Source organism: Schistocerca cancellata, chromosome 10 (genome assembly GCF_023864275.1).
Source record: "Schistocerca cancellata isolate TAMUIC-IGC-003103 chromosome 10, iqSchCanc2.1, whole genome shotgun sequence".
NCBI classification, from domain to species: domain Eukaryota; kingdom Metazoa; phylum Arthropoda; class Insecta; order Orthoptera; family Acrididae; genus Schistocerca; species Schistocerca cancellata.
Window position 1 is genome coordinate 80,361,862 of NC_064635.1, and position 14,576 is coordinate 80,376,437.

The 14,576-nt window shown below is 41.9% G+C and overlaps 1 protein-coding gene across 1 annotated transcript in view; it reads right to left on the minus strand.

Annotated features, from left to right (window-relative positions):
• Nucleotides 1-14,576, minus strand: part of LOC126106882 (nuclear factor related to kappa-B-binding protein) — a 194,237-nt gene that overhangs the window by 162,247 nt on the left and 17,414 nt on the right. The window contains exons 4-5 of the mRNA XM_049913296.1: nucleotides 14,042-14,355; nucleotides 9,527-9,828 (exon numbers count right to left, since the gene is read on the minus strand). Of these exons, the coding sequence (XP_049769253.1) occupies nucleotides 9,527-9,828; nucleotides 14,042-14,355 (616 nt within the window). The remainder of the gene's footprint in view (nucleotides 1-9,526; nucleotides 9,829-14,041; nucleotides 14,356-14,576) is intronic.

Consider the following 14,576-nt stretch of genomic DNA (forward strand, 5'->3'; position numbering starts at 1 on the left):
TAGAATCGAACTGGTATCCCATCAGGTCCAGTGGACTTTCCTCTGTTGAGTGACTCCAGATGCTTTTCTATTCCTTGGACACTTATTTTGATGTCAGCCATTTTTTCGTTTGTGCGAGGATTTAGAGAAGGAACTGCAGTGTGGTCTTCCTCTGTGAAACAGCTTCGGAAAAAGGTGTTTAGCTTTACGTGTGTCATCCTCCGTTTCAATGCCATCATCATCCCGGAGTGTCTGGATATGCTGTTTCGAGCCATTTACTGATGTAACGTAAGACCAGAACTTCTTAGGATTTTCTGTCAAGTGTTCCAAGCGGACCCCAAACTGCGTGTTGCAGACAGACACAACTGAACTATTGGCTGGACAGTTGCACGGTATACCGCGCTCTGTCACTGCACATCACCCCACCACCAGCCTTCTTCCCTGACACCACTATAGCAACACGACATGGAAATCTGCCCATTCATTTTGTGAGCATAAGACTTATATGCACACAAATGTACAAAGTACTATATGTAGCTCTATATTTACTTGATTACACTTGCATTTTTCAAAGAAAAAAGGTATTTGCAACTTTAAATACTGATTTATGTTTACAGTACAGCTTCAGACTAACAATGCAGTATGTTACGAAGCTAACAAAAGTTTTCAAACAATGGAAAATCCAGGATGGAATGTAACAATATTAGAGAAGGAAAGTTGCTACTCGCCATATAGTAGAGACACTGAGTCTCGATAGGCACAACAAAAAAGTGTGGTTTCAGTTATCTGAGACTGCAGACGTGTGTGCAAGTTGCGTTTGCATGTGTGTATGTGTGTGTGTGTGTGTGTGTGTGTGTGTGTGGGCGCGCACGCCTACTGCTGACAAAAGCCTTAATGGCTGAAAGCTATTATTATGTGAATCTTTTTGTTGTGCCTATTGCGACTCAGCATCTCCACTATATGGTGAGTAGCAACTTCCTTTCTCTAATATTGTAACAAAATTTTTCAATTCTCCAATCTACATACTCAGATAATTTGTAGAAAGAGTCGATCATGAAACATGTTATAATTTTCTTCCGAATTGGTAGGGGTTTTCAATTTCTTACTTTATGTTAGATAGGAACTTTCTGAATATCTTTGCACCACAGTTCATAGCTGAACTCTTTAAGTCTGTGGGTTCAGCAGGACTTGAACTGGGACATGCTTGTCAATAAGCTGTCAATAAAACTCTCATTAGCGTGCTATGGTTTAGAAATATTAAATTCAACAATAAGCGAACCTACAGTGCTGCTCTCTGCCATGAGATAATATTCTGGGAACACTCATTCACAATATAAATCTATATATTACTAAATGGCTAACCTGGCTCTTCGCACCTGTTCCCAATTGGAGGTTGCCTCCTATCTAAGGCTTCCAGGGACAACAAAAGTTTGATTTTCCTTATTTTATACAATTACTTACCAAATTTAAAAATTTAATATTACTCATTAAGAAGTATACTCTTACGTTAAAGGTTTAACACTATAAGACAAATATCAACAGTCAAAATCTGTGTATGTGCCTTCAGTTGGTGTAACTCACCACATGCAAATACCCATACAATGCTCAATCACTATTTGAGGATGAGAGCACTTAGACTCTATTCACGACAGATTTTGCAGAAAGTACCTATATATATCACTGAATATACTTGATAAATTATGTCATTGTACAACACATAGTTCAGGAGATTGACAGTCTCACAGACAGAGTTTGTAAAGACATGTTTTGTTTCTGCAGCTGAGTATACATTTCCTGACAGACTTTAAATAGTTTCAGGTGGTTAGTCTCATTCAACAGTCACAACTCAAGGAACAGCCAATAATGTTTTGCTTCTTGTAATAAATTTTACAACATTTCCTTTGTCCCTGGACAAAAGTACAGACTTTTATGATTGGCAATTTATATTCAAGGAGTAGATAGTATTCTACATCTTCATCTCTACTCTGCAAATTACCATGAAGTGGATTGCAGATGGTACATTCCACTGTATCAATTATTTGGGTTTCTTTCAACATCTAAATCTATACTCAGCAAAGCACAGTTAAGTGCCTGGCAGAGGGTACATCCCATTATACCAGTTATTAGAGTTTCTTCCTGTTCCATTCACAGTTAGAGGTTGGGAAGAATGATTGTCTGAATGCCTGTGTGTGTGCTATAATTATTGTAATCTTATCCTCACAAAACCTATGTGAGCAATACGTAGAGGGCTGTAGTATATTCCTAGTCATCATTTAAAGCCAGTTCTTGAAACTTTGTTAACAGGCTATCTTGGGGTAGTATATGTATATCTTCAAGAGCCTGCCAGTTCAGTTCCTTCAGTATCTCTCTGACACTCTCCCATGGATCATACAAATTTGTGATCATTAATACTGCCCTTCTATGTCTATCTATATCTGAATCCCGCTCCAGCTACTGTCGGGTCTGGGTGCTGACGAGTCCTCTCCATTTGGCTCGGTCCTCCCACTACTTTTCTTCTTCCACTTGCTGCCAGGTCATACCTCTCCTTTCTACACATATTCTCACTCCCATTTTCCACCGTGTTCTTGGGCGCCCTCTAGGTCTTTTCCCATCCATCTTTAGTTCTTCCATAATTTTGGGGAGTCTCTGCCCATGCATCCTCTTAACATGCCCATAGCATCTTAATCTCTTTCTTTCAATTTCTTCTCTCATACTTTCTTGTTTAAGGTCCTTTCTAATCTCTACATTCCTTACCCTGTCCATTCTTGTTTTTTTCCCTTAATTGCTCTGAAAAATTTCATTTCCTCTGCTTGCAGTCTGCTCCAGTCCCTTTCTGTCATTGTCCACGTTTCTCCACCATAGGTGACAATAGGGATGTAATAATTCTTATACATAAGGATTTTGCTCTTTCTGAAACTTTATTATTCCAAATCAGGTGTTTTATTGTTTGATAGAAATTGCCTCCCTTCTGTAACCTCCTATTAATTTCATTAGTTATTCTTCCATCCCTAGATATTTCACTCCCTAAATAAGTGACACTTTATACCACTTTGAGGGGTTCTCCATTCAAGGTAATATTTCTGTTGATCCCTTTCTCTCTTCCAAATACCATTACTTCACTCTTATCTTTATTTATTTTTAATCCATACCTTTTCATTATTTCCTTCTACGCATCAAGCTGTAACTGTACATCTACCTCTTATCACCCCATATTACCATATCATCTGCAAAAATCATCTTTTTGTCTTTTTTTCTTTTACTATATCTTTAACTGCCCTATTCATTCAGTTATATCTTTAACTGCCCTTCTATGTATATGTTAAATATCCCCTGTTAGTCCTTTTTGGCTTAGGTTCCCACAAACTAGAGCAATATTCCAGGACAGGTCATACAAGTGATTTTTAAGCAATCTCCTTTGTAGACTGATTGCAGTGCCCCAGTATTCTACCAATAAAACCAAGACTACCATTTGCTTTAACCATGACTGAAGCTACGTGATAATTAAATTTCATACCCTACAAAGTGTTACACTTAGACATTTGTATGAGTTGGACGATTCCAACAATAACTCATTGATATTATGGTCCTAGGACATTACGTTTTTTTCTTTTTGCAAAGTGCACAATTTTACATTTTTAAACATTTAAGGTAAGATTCCAAACTCTGTACCACTTTCAAATTATATCAAGATTTGACTGAATCTTTACAGTGTTTCTTTCGAACATTACTTCATTATAGATAACTGCATCATCTGTAAAAAGTCTGAGGTTACTATTAATATTTATGAACTTTCTGCATACTAGAATAATTTCAGGTCAGCAACTTCTGTTAATCAGTACAACAAAAAAACCAGCCAAAGTTGCAAATTTCATATTTTTTATTCGCTCGCCGATTAGTTTCAGATTGGAATCCATTTTCAAATCATCGTAACATAAGAAACTTCCTGGCAGATTAAAACTGTGTGCCGGACTGAGACACGAATGCGGGACCTTTGCCTTTCGCAGCCAATGCTCTACCAACTGAGCTACCCAAGCACGACTCACAGCCCGTCCTCACAGCTTTAATTCTGCCAGTACCTCGTTTCCTACCATCCAAACTTCACAGAAGCTCTCCTGCGAACCTTGCAGAACTAGCACTCCTGGAAGAAAGGATATTGCGGAGACATGGCCTAGCCACAGCCTGGGGGATGTTTCTAGAATGAAATTTTCACTCTACAGCAGAGTGTGCGCTGATATGAAACTTCCTGGCAGAGCTTCTGTGAAGTTTGGAAGGTGGGAGACAAGGTACTGACGGAATTAAAGCTGTGAGGACGGGGCGTGAGTCATGCTTAGGTAGCTCAGTTGGTAGAGCTTTTGCCCGAGAAAGGCAAAGATCCCGAGTTCGAGTCTCGGTCCAGCACACAGTTTTAATCTGCCAGGAAGTTTAATATCAGTGCACACCCAGCTGTAGAGTGATAATTTCATTCTAGAAACATCTAAACATAGTCAAAAACGGTATTTACAAAACTGCAAAAACCATGTCAAAAAAGTGCAAATGAACAGCTACAGCACACACAGGTAAGCAAAACTATTAATATACAAAAAGGTCATTAATGTACAACGTGAACAGCAGGGTCCCAACATACTTCCCTTGGGCACACAAAAAGTTACTTCAACACCTAATGAAGACTCTCCATTCAAGATAACAGGTTACATCCTTCCTACTCAATCTAGTCAAAAATTTCACCTGATGTGACTATAGTTTTGACAGTAAACATAGGTGTGGTACCGAATCAAATGTTTCTCGCAAACCAATCAAGATAACAGGTTACATCCTTCCTACTCAATCTAGTCAAAAATTTCACCTGATGTGACTATAGTTTTGACAGTAAACATAGGTGTGGTACCGAATCAAATGTTTCTCGCAAACCAATAAATACTGTACCTCAGTAAGTCATATGAGGGAAGTGCAAGTTGGGTTTCACATAATCAATATTTTTGGAATCCATCTTGGTTGGCATGGAAGCAGTCATTCTGTGCAAGATACCTTATTATGTTTAAGCTAAGAGTATGTTCTAAGATTCTACAACAAATCAATGTCAAGGATACTGAACACAGTAGTTTTGTTGATTACTTCTACTACCCTTCTTGTAAACGACTGTAACACATGCTTCTTTCCAAGAAGTGGGCATGACTGTTTGTTCGAGGGATCTACAATAGATTATAGTTAAAAGAGGGGCTAACTCAGCCACAAATTCCATACGGAATCTGACAGGGATTCCATCGGACCATGAGCTTTGTTCAGTTTTAACGATTTCAGCTGTTTCCTAACACCACTGACACTAATACTTATTTCCCCTCATCTTTTCTTTAGTAGAAGGATTAAACTGGGACATTCCTCCTGAGCTTTCCTTTATAAAGGAACATTTGGAAATGGCGTTAAGCATTTCAGCTTTTGCTTCGCTATGCTCAATTTCAATTCCTGTCTCATTCCCTAGGTACTGGGCCCATATTCTATTACCACTAACAGCCTTTAAATACAACCAGAATTCCTTTGGGTTTCATGAAAGATCATCTGAAATTATTCTGTTATGGTAGTCATTGAAGGCATCATGCAGCAAAATGTGTTTGATTCAGCATCTCTCCATCTGTAGCCCTGTGCTTGGTGTTACACGCATTAACCACTAATCTCTATTTGTTTAAAAGTTTCTTTACATTGACATTATACCATGGACAATCGTTTCCATTATGAACTGTTCTTCTGGATACATACCTATCTAGTGCATGAGCAATCATTCTTTTAAACTTGGGTCATTAGTTCCTCTACATGCTCCTGCCTTACGCTGATAGTTTCATTTTCCTCACTGAGATACAACACTACTGATTTTTTGTCTAGTTTACTGAACATATACATCTTTCTGCTTGTTTTAGTTGTGCTTTGTACTTTGGTAATCATTGTTTCCACAACCACATCATGATCATCGACTCCAGTTTCGATGTGGGCATCCTCAAAGAGGCAAGGTCTATCTGTTGCCATTAGATCCAATACATTTCCATAATGAGTACGGTTACAAACTATCTGTTCTAGGTAGTCCTTGAAGAACGCATTTAACAATTTTTCACAGGATATGTTATCACGCCCACCAGTAACAAAACTGTAATTTTCCCAACTGATTTTTGGGTGATTAAAGTCTCCACCAATGACTACAGCATGATAGGGGAACTTATGTACATGTGAAATGAGATTTTCTCTAAAGTTTTTGGTTACATCAGGAGATGAGCCTGATGCATAATAGAAGGATTCAGTTATCATTTTATGCCCACCCCTGATACTGTCTTGCCCAAAACATCTCACATGCAGCTTCAGCATGTTAGTGGATCTGAGTTTCTTCACTACTGTGCCAAATACATCACCCCCATTTCCCATTAGCCTATCCTTCCAATATACACATACGTTTTCCCCAAAAATCTCATTGCTATAAATTCCAGGTTTCAACCAGCTTTCTGTACCTGGTATTACGTAAGTTTCACTGCTTTTCAGGAGGGCTTCAAGCTCTGGAACTTTGTTGCAAATGCTTCAACATTTAACCATTAGGATTTTAATACTTCCACCTATAGGAGGCATTTCTTTCAATCTTACACTGATACTTCTAGGTTTTCCACAACTATTGTTATATGGATTAGATGGAGTGTCATCTAATCTACCTGAATAGCAGCCTTTGATGTGTAAGTGCACTCCTGACTCATTTAGGAGGACCCTACAGTGCTCAACCCCTTGGCGTAAGTCCAGGAAATTGCAGCCTACTTTGTCACAGAACCTTCGGAGTCTCTGGTTCAGTCCTTCCATTTGACTCAGAACCAAAGGGCCACAATCAGTTCTGGGGACAATGCTGTACACTGTGAGTTTCACTGAAACTCCATACGCGAGGATGGTCTTCTCCGCCAGTAGCTGGAATGATCCGAGTATGACCTCATTGTTCCAATGTGCAGCACAGTCTGCAGTTGGTTGCACCGTGTTCCTTCAGTGGCTGCTGGAATAGCTTCTTCAACATGTTGAATGAGGCCTCCAGGCATACACACCGAGTGCACCTGGTGTCCTTTCCTGTCCCTTGCTACCATCATTTGCCATATGTTTGAACTGCTGATGATTAATAGACCACTACCCTTCTGTGTTTGCGTCCTCCTGACACCGGCCAAAACAGGTTTCCTCAAGCAGGTAATGTGCGTTTCAGTTTCAGTGAAAGACAGCACTTCAAACTTGCTAGTTAGAGGGGTCGATACAATACCCTGAGTCCTCCTTGATCCCCATCCACCACCTACAGGATGCCTAGATCTACCACTGACATGCCACTCGTGGTGAAGTGGACAAGTAATGACAGATTCTGTACTTTCTGCAGAGGAGGCAGTATCTACGAGTACGAGAGAGGATAATACTCGAGACATCTCTGGTACAGGTACCACAGGTGCACAAGTCTTGGGAGCTCTTCCATCACACCTATTTGCAGCAGCTGCCAATTGTTTGACAGTAGTCAGGGTGATTTCCAACTGCTTACGAAAGTCATACCTATGAGATATGAAGATATTACCTATTGGTGACACGTGAAAATATATGCTGGACTGAGACACTAACCTAGATCTCTCGCTTTTTACGAGCGATTTCCTTAACTGCTTTTGGTCACCCAAGCAAACTTCCAGGACTGACCCAAACTTTCATATGTCATATGGCCTTTGACTCCAGAGGTATACTGTGTGGCATATGGAGGTCTGGGTCAGTTCAGAAACTGTGCACAGATATCCAAGATGATTATGGTGACTGCTTGTGGTTATTGTGAACTACAGGTTCAAGTCCCAGTCTGGCACATAAGAAATATGATATGGCCTAACAACCCAGAATATTTTAACAACATCCACAAAAGCCTCCAGACTTACATAATGTAATTCTGTTCTACAAAAATGCAGAACAGAAACTGTTGTGCAGAACAATTAATATCAGAAACAATGAGGATGAGTGTTTGCAAACATATCAAATAAGGCAACAAAAACTAAGACCAACTGATGTGGTTTCACGAAAGGATAGGCACAATTGGCACTGTTTGTAATGTTAAAATCCCAATGGAAAAATACATTGATCTCAAGAAACACCTCCATCTTGTGTTTATTTGCCTCGAAAATACTGCTGAGCAAGTGCTGAGAAGGCTTATACGGCAAGCTCTTTGCATGCAATGTGTCCCAGAGTGCTACTTCTATATTCTGAAAGACGTGTGTGAACGTACAGACAAAATCCGTAATATCTGCAGGTGTCAGTGAAGAAGTTGAGATAAGAGTTGGGGGGTCCACGAAGGATCTGCTTTGAGTCTGCTGCTGTTCAATACAGTCATGAACTATGTCTTACAACAACCACTGAAGCCAACTGCACTTAAAACTTTTGTATGCTGATAACATAGTTCTAATAGCAGAAATTCAAGATGATCTTCAAGCATCAGGCACGTTGCTAGAATATAGAGGACTTACAGTGTGTAGTACCAAAACAGAGTATATGTATTGCAGCTTTTCAAGAGTGGCCACCAGTTCTAAACCAAAACTGCATCTCGACGATACCCTTATAACGCCAACCGATCAGTTCAAGTAATAACACCTGCAGTTTCCATGGATAAAGACACTAAAAACTGTGTGAAAATTGGGTTGTAGGGATGCAGGTCATGAACAGGCGCCCTCTGCAATGAGAAGACGGTGATTGAAATCAAAGGATAAATGAACAAACATGCAATAAGATCACTTCTAATGTACAATTTAGTATTTAGTATGTGCAAATCAGATGAATGGAAGCTCCAGGTTACAGAAACAAGTACACCATGCTGGTCTGGAGCAGCGATCCTAAAGGACAGAATAAGAAATGACCACGTCCTTGGCAGGTTTAAGGTAGAAAACGTAACAGAAAAGCTTCAATTGAATTGCCTACACTATTATGGGCATGTCGTGGGATGTAAACCCAACAATTCGACAAGAACAATACTTGACCTAAAAGAATCAAAAGACGGCACTGGACACTCACCAAATACCTGGATTAGAACCCTAAGGAAAGACCTGAAAAGGAAGAAGGCAAAGAAGACAAAGATGAAGAAGAAGCGGATGAGGAAGAGGAGATGGAGGAGTCTCCAGAATGAATTTTTCGCTTTGCAGCGTAGTTTGTGGTGATACAAAACTTTCTGTCAGATTAAAATTGCACGATGAACAAGGATTCGAACCTTGGACTTCTCCTTTTGTGGGCAAGTGCTCTACTGAAAGAGTTATCCATTCCCAAATCATGACCCATCATCTCAGCTTTACTTCCGCCAGTACTTCAGTCGATAGAGCACTTGCCTGTGATAGGTTAAGGTCCCAGGTTAGATTTCTGGTCTGGTACACAGTTTTAACCTGCCAGGAACTTTCAGGAAGATGAATATTTGTAATTTGGAACTTATAGAACTCAGTTTGCCTTATGATAAATAAACGCAAACAGCATAGCAATACATCTACACGCAAAACTTTCGGAGAATGGGACTGAACATTAGAATGGACAAAAAACTCACATCTCCGTGCGCTCTTCGCCTCTTGTGGCGGTAGAGCATGGCACGGTAGGTCTCCTCCCCTGGCTCGTACAGGCTGCCACTCGCACTGGCATACCCTGCATCCAGCCCGGCCAGCAGAAGGTCCCCGGCACCACCGCCGACATCCCCCGACCGGACAGACAGAGTAGACGCAACAGCGGGCCAGTGCCGCGTGGGACTGTTCTCCCCGCCGGCGACGAAGCCGCCGGAGTCCGTCCGCAGCGAGCTCTGCAGAGCTGCCAGTTGCCGTTTCTGCCGTTTGCTCAGTCTGGGCGGAGGACCTTCTGTGGAATTACAAATATCAGATATGTTAAAAGACAAGGTAGCATTAAATTATAGTCACAAAAACTAATAGTGTACAGCAATTCACAGTTTTCAAGCACATCGTTACTCCAAATGAACTCTCACACACACTTCCGCATTAACTCTGCCATCCCATCATTACCTCTCAGTTCAGTAGCATCAAACGTCTCCGGACACGTAATACAACATCAAAAAAAGTTTTGCATTGCCTCGTTTCCAAGAGTTCCGAAACCTGTGCAGAATATTGGAATAGAGACCAACATAAACATCATTATTGCCTTTTTTATTGCTCATGAAAACCACACATTGCATGTTATACCACCATACAGCAAAACCTTCGGAGGTGGTGGTCCAGATTGCTATGCACAACGGTACCTCTAATACCCAGAAGCACATCCTCTTGCATTGATGTGTGCCTGTATTCATCGTGGCATACAATCCACGAGTTCATCAGGGTACTGTTGGTCCAAACTGTCCCACTCCTCAACAGCAATTTGGCATAGATCCCTCAGTGGTTGGTGGGTCATACCATCCATAAACAGCCCTTTTCAATGCATCTCAGGCATGTTAGATAGGGTTCATGTCTGGAGAACATGCCGGCCACTGTAGTCGAGTGATATCGTTATCCTGAAGCAAGTCATTCACAAGATGTGCACTATGGGGGTGCGAATTGTCATCCATGAAGTCAAATGACTCACCAATATGCTGCCGATATGGTTGCACTATCAGTCGGAGGATGGCATTCACATATCGTACAGCCATTCTGGCACCTTTCATGACCACCAGCGGCGTATGTCGGCCCGACAGAATGCCACCCCAAACCAGCAGGGAACCTCCATCTTGTTGCACTCGCTGGACAGTGTGTCTAAGGCATTGAACGTGACTGGGTTGCCTCCAAACAGGCCTCCAACAATTGTCTGGTAGAAGGCATATGTGACACTCACTAGTGAAGAGAATGTGATGCCAATCCTGAGAGGTCCATTCGGCATGTTGTCAAGCTCATCTGTACCGCATTGCATGGTGTTGTGGTTGCAAAGATGGACCTCACCCTGGATGTCGAAAGTGAATTTGCGCATCATGCATCCTATTGCACACAGTTTGAGTCGTAACATGACACCCTGTGGCTGCACAAAAAGCATTATTCAACATGGTGGCATTGCTGTCATTGTTCCTCCGAGCCATTATCCGTAAGTAGCAGTCATCCACTGCAGTAGTAGCCCATGGGCAGCCTGAGCTAGGCATATCATCCACAGTTCCTGTCTCTCTGTATCTCCTCCATGTCCGAACAACATCGCTTTGGTTCACTCCGAGACGCCTAGACACTTCCCTTGTTGAGAGCCCTTCCTGGCACAAAGTAGCAATGCAAACACGATCAAACTGTAGTACTGACTGTCTAAGCATGGTTGAACTACAGACAACATGAGCAGTGTACCTCCTTCCTGGTGGAATGACTGGAACTGATTGGCTGTCGGAGCCCCTCCGTCTAATAGGCACTGTTCATGCATGATTGTTTACATCTTTGGACGGGTTTAGTGACATCTCTGAACAGTCAAAGGGACTGTGTCTGTGATACAATATCCACAGTCAATGTCTATCTTAAGGATTTCTGGGAACCGGGGTGACGCAAAACTTTTTTTGATGTGTGTAGTAAGCATTAATATGGGTTGTGTCCACCCTTCACTTGCTTGACAGCTTGAATTCTGCTGGAGCCACTTTCAATCAGCTGTCTCAATGTCTGGAGGAAAGGCAGCCCATTCTTCCTCAAGCACCGAACCCAGAGAAGGTACTGACGTCGGACACTTGTGTCTGGAGTGAAGTCAACATTCTAACTCATCCCAAAAGAGTTCCATTTGATTTGAGTCAAGACATTGGTCAAATCAGCCCATTGCCAGAACGTTATTGTTCACAAACCATTGCCTCACAGATGCTGTTGCAACTGTCTCTGAACTGTTCCTCTACTGTATGCAGTATGTACACTATGCTGTAAAATGTTTTCATATCCTTCCACAAATATTTTCTCACATGCAGTAAGGGACCACATCCTAACCATAAAAAGCATACCCGTACCATAACACTATCTCATTCATACTTCACTGTTGGCATTACACAGAATGGCAGGTAACATTCTCCAGGCATTCGCTGAAACCCAAACCATCCCATCAAATTGTTACAGGTTATAGCACAATTCCTCACCGCAAATCACTCATTTCCAGACACGCACTGTCACAAGACGTTGCTCTTTATACCACCTCAACTGTAGTGTTGATTACAGTGATGTGTAGCTCATGAGGAACTACTTGTCCATTGTACCCAACTCTTTATAACTCCCTATGCACATTCACTGTGCTAGATGGACTGCTGGTAATACTTTGGAACTGTCAAATGATTCCTTCCACTGATTTCATGGGATATTTTTACAACCAGCCTCCACAATGCTCAGCGGTCCCTGTCTGTCCGTACACGAGGTCTGCCTGTTGTTGGTTTGGCTGCGGTTATTCCTTTGCATTTACACTTCACAGACATACGAGGGCTATGCTGAAAGTTTTTAGCAGAATGTGTGAAAAAAATTTATTTGCAAAAGAACATTTACAACTTTTCAAAATACTCTCCATTAGTATGTATACATTTTTCCATTCTCTGAAACCACATAGAAAATGTGTCAGTCCAAGCTTCTTTTGGGATGTCACTTAGTGCACTCTCATATGTTGCAATGGACTCTTCATCTGATGAAAACCGCTGCCCTCGAATTTTCTCCTTAGTCTCAGGGAACAGAAAGAAGTCACGGGGGGCCAGGTCAGGTGAATAGGGGGGATAGGGTAACACTCGCACTTTTTCCTTCTCCAGAAAGTCCATCGTTCTGGCAGCCCTGTGCGCAGAAGCATTGTTGTGATGCAACAGAAGGTGCCCACTCTTGGACTTTGGATGCTGTGACTTCCATGTGGCGATGACTTTTGGAAGACAATCGTTCACGTTCCATTCGGTATTAACTGTACGACGTGTGTACGAGGTCACAGAGGTGAGGTGCCTGATCTTTGTGAAAAAAGTTGCCACCGTCTTTTTTCCAGAGCTCCGACTTCGTTGAACTTTTGTGGGTGGTTCCTCCCCTGGAAAGCACCACACAGAAGACTGTCTCTTCATTTCAGAGTTATAATGGTAGACCCACGTTTCATCACCTGTGACGATATTTTAGGTGCCTCGGTACTTCCCTCCATTGAATTTTTCGAGCATGAAATAACACAAGTCCACTCTCGCCTCCTTTTGGATTTCTGTCAGGGAATGTGGCACCCAATGGGCACATCTCTTAGTAAGGCCTAAGTGACTATGAATGATGGTATGTGCTGCTGTCGATCCAATATTTAGGGTCCCTCCAATGTCGCAAAATGTAAGATGTGGATCTTCTTTGATCATTGTCCTCACAGCATCAATGTTTTCAGGAGTCACAGCTGTTGCTGGCTGACCGGGACGAGGTTCGTCTTCAATTGACTGCCGACCCCTCAAAAACTCACTAAACCAATTTCTAACTGTGGTCCTAGAAGGGGAAGCTTCACCAAAAACACACAGCAAAGAAGAATGGCATTCTTCGGCACTTAAACCCTTTTTATAATCGTAAAAAATCATGGCACGAAAGTCACGGCGTGACAGCTCCATCCTGCACTGTCTCTGACTCAGCACTGCCTGTGCTTTCTTACCGCACTGTGGGGGAATCACCGCTAGCCAGGGGCTGCGCGCGCACGTCCCGAGGTCAAAAAACATTGCTCTTTTGAATGAAAACAACCCCATTGACCTCCGCCTTATGGTTTACGGGCTGCTAAAAACTTTCGGCATAGCCCTCGTAAGACCAACAGCAGACTTGTGCAACTTTAGAAGGGTTGAAAGGTCTTTGATGGATCTTTTACTCAGGTGACATCAAATGACTAGTCCATGTTCGAAGTCACTCTGCTGATATTGCTTCTCTACAGAGAATGCAAGACTCCCACCCCTCTAGTAACCCACTCATTCATCCTAGTTTTCTACTCTTATCTGTGAAAACAAAAAATAGAAAAACCAACTCACAGACTAAAAAAAAAAAAAAAAGGAAAGAGACAAAGATGTTGGATTAGAAACACTTATATGCTCACAATAAAGTGAGGATACTAAATATCAAGTGTCCATAAACATTACAGGTAGCAGCAATAATATAAGAAAACATGTTACCAGGATAGTTCTCATCTTCAGAACTGTGGTCACTCTGGCCAACTTCCTCACGGACAGCAGCAAGCTCTCGAAAGTAGCGTCTACGAGCACGGCTTTCTGCAGCAATTTTTTTAGCTGCAGAAAAGGATGCATTATTTGTATAGCCTGGCAATGATTCTGCTGGAGAAGTGGAGAACGGTTGATGAGACGTTGTGTCGTTCGGGCGAGTGTGGCGGTGGTGACCGGGTGGCTGTGACATTGCTTCTTCCAAGTAATGTTGACGAGACAACAGTACCGCCTTCATCACTCGTCTGAAGTAGTTCCGCTGCCACATTCTAGAGAACAGATCAAAGATTTTCTCTGTCAGATACATAGAACGGGCAATATAGGCCAAACCTCAATAAGCATGCCAAGAATACTAGCTCACCATGCAAAATATTAGTAACCGCCTCAAGGGACACAATGAGCACTTTTAGAGTGCTGTAAATGCCATAGTACTTACTGTAGCCACCACATATGTAATGCAAAAACGTTTTTCCACAAATTTACCTGATTT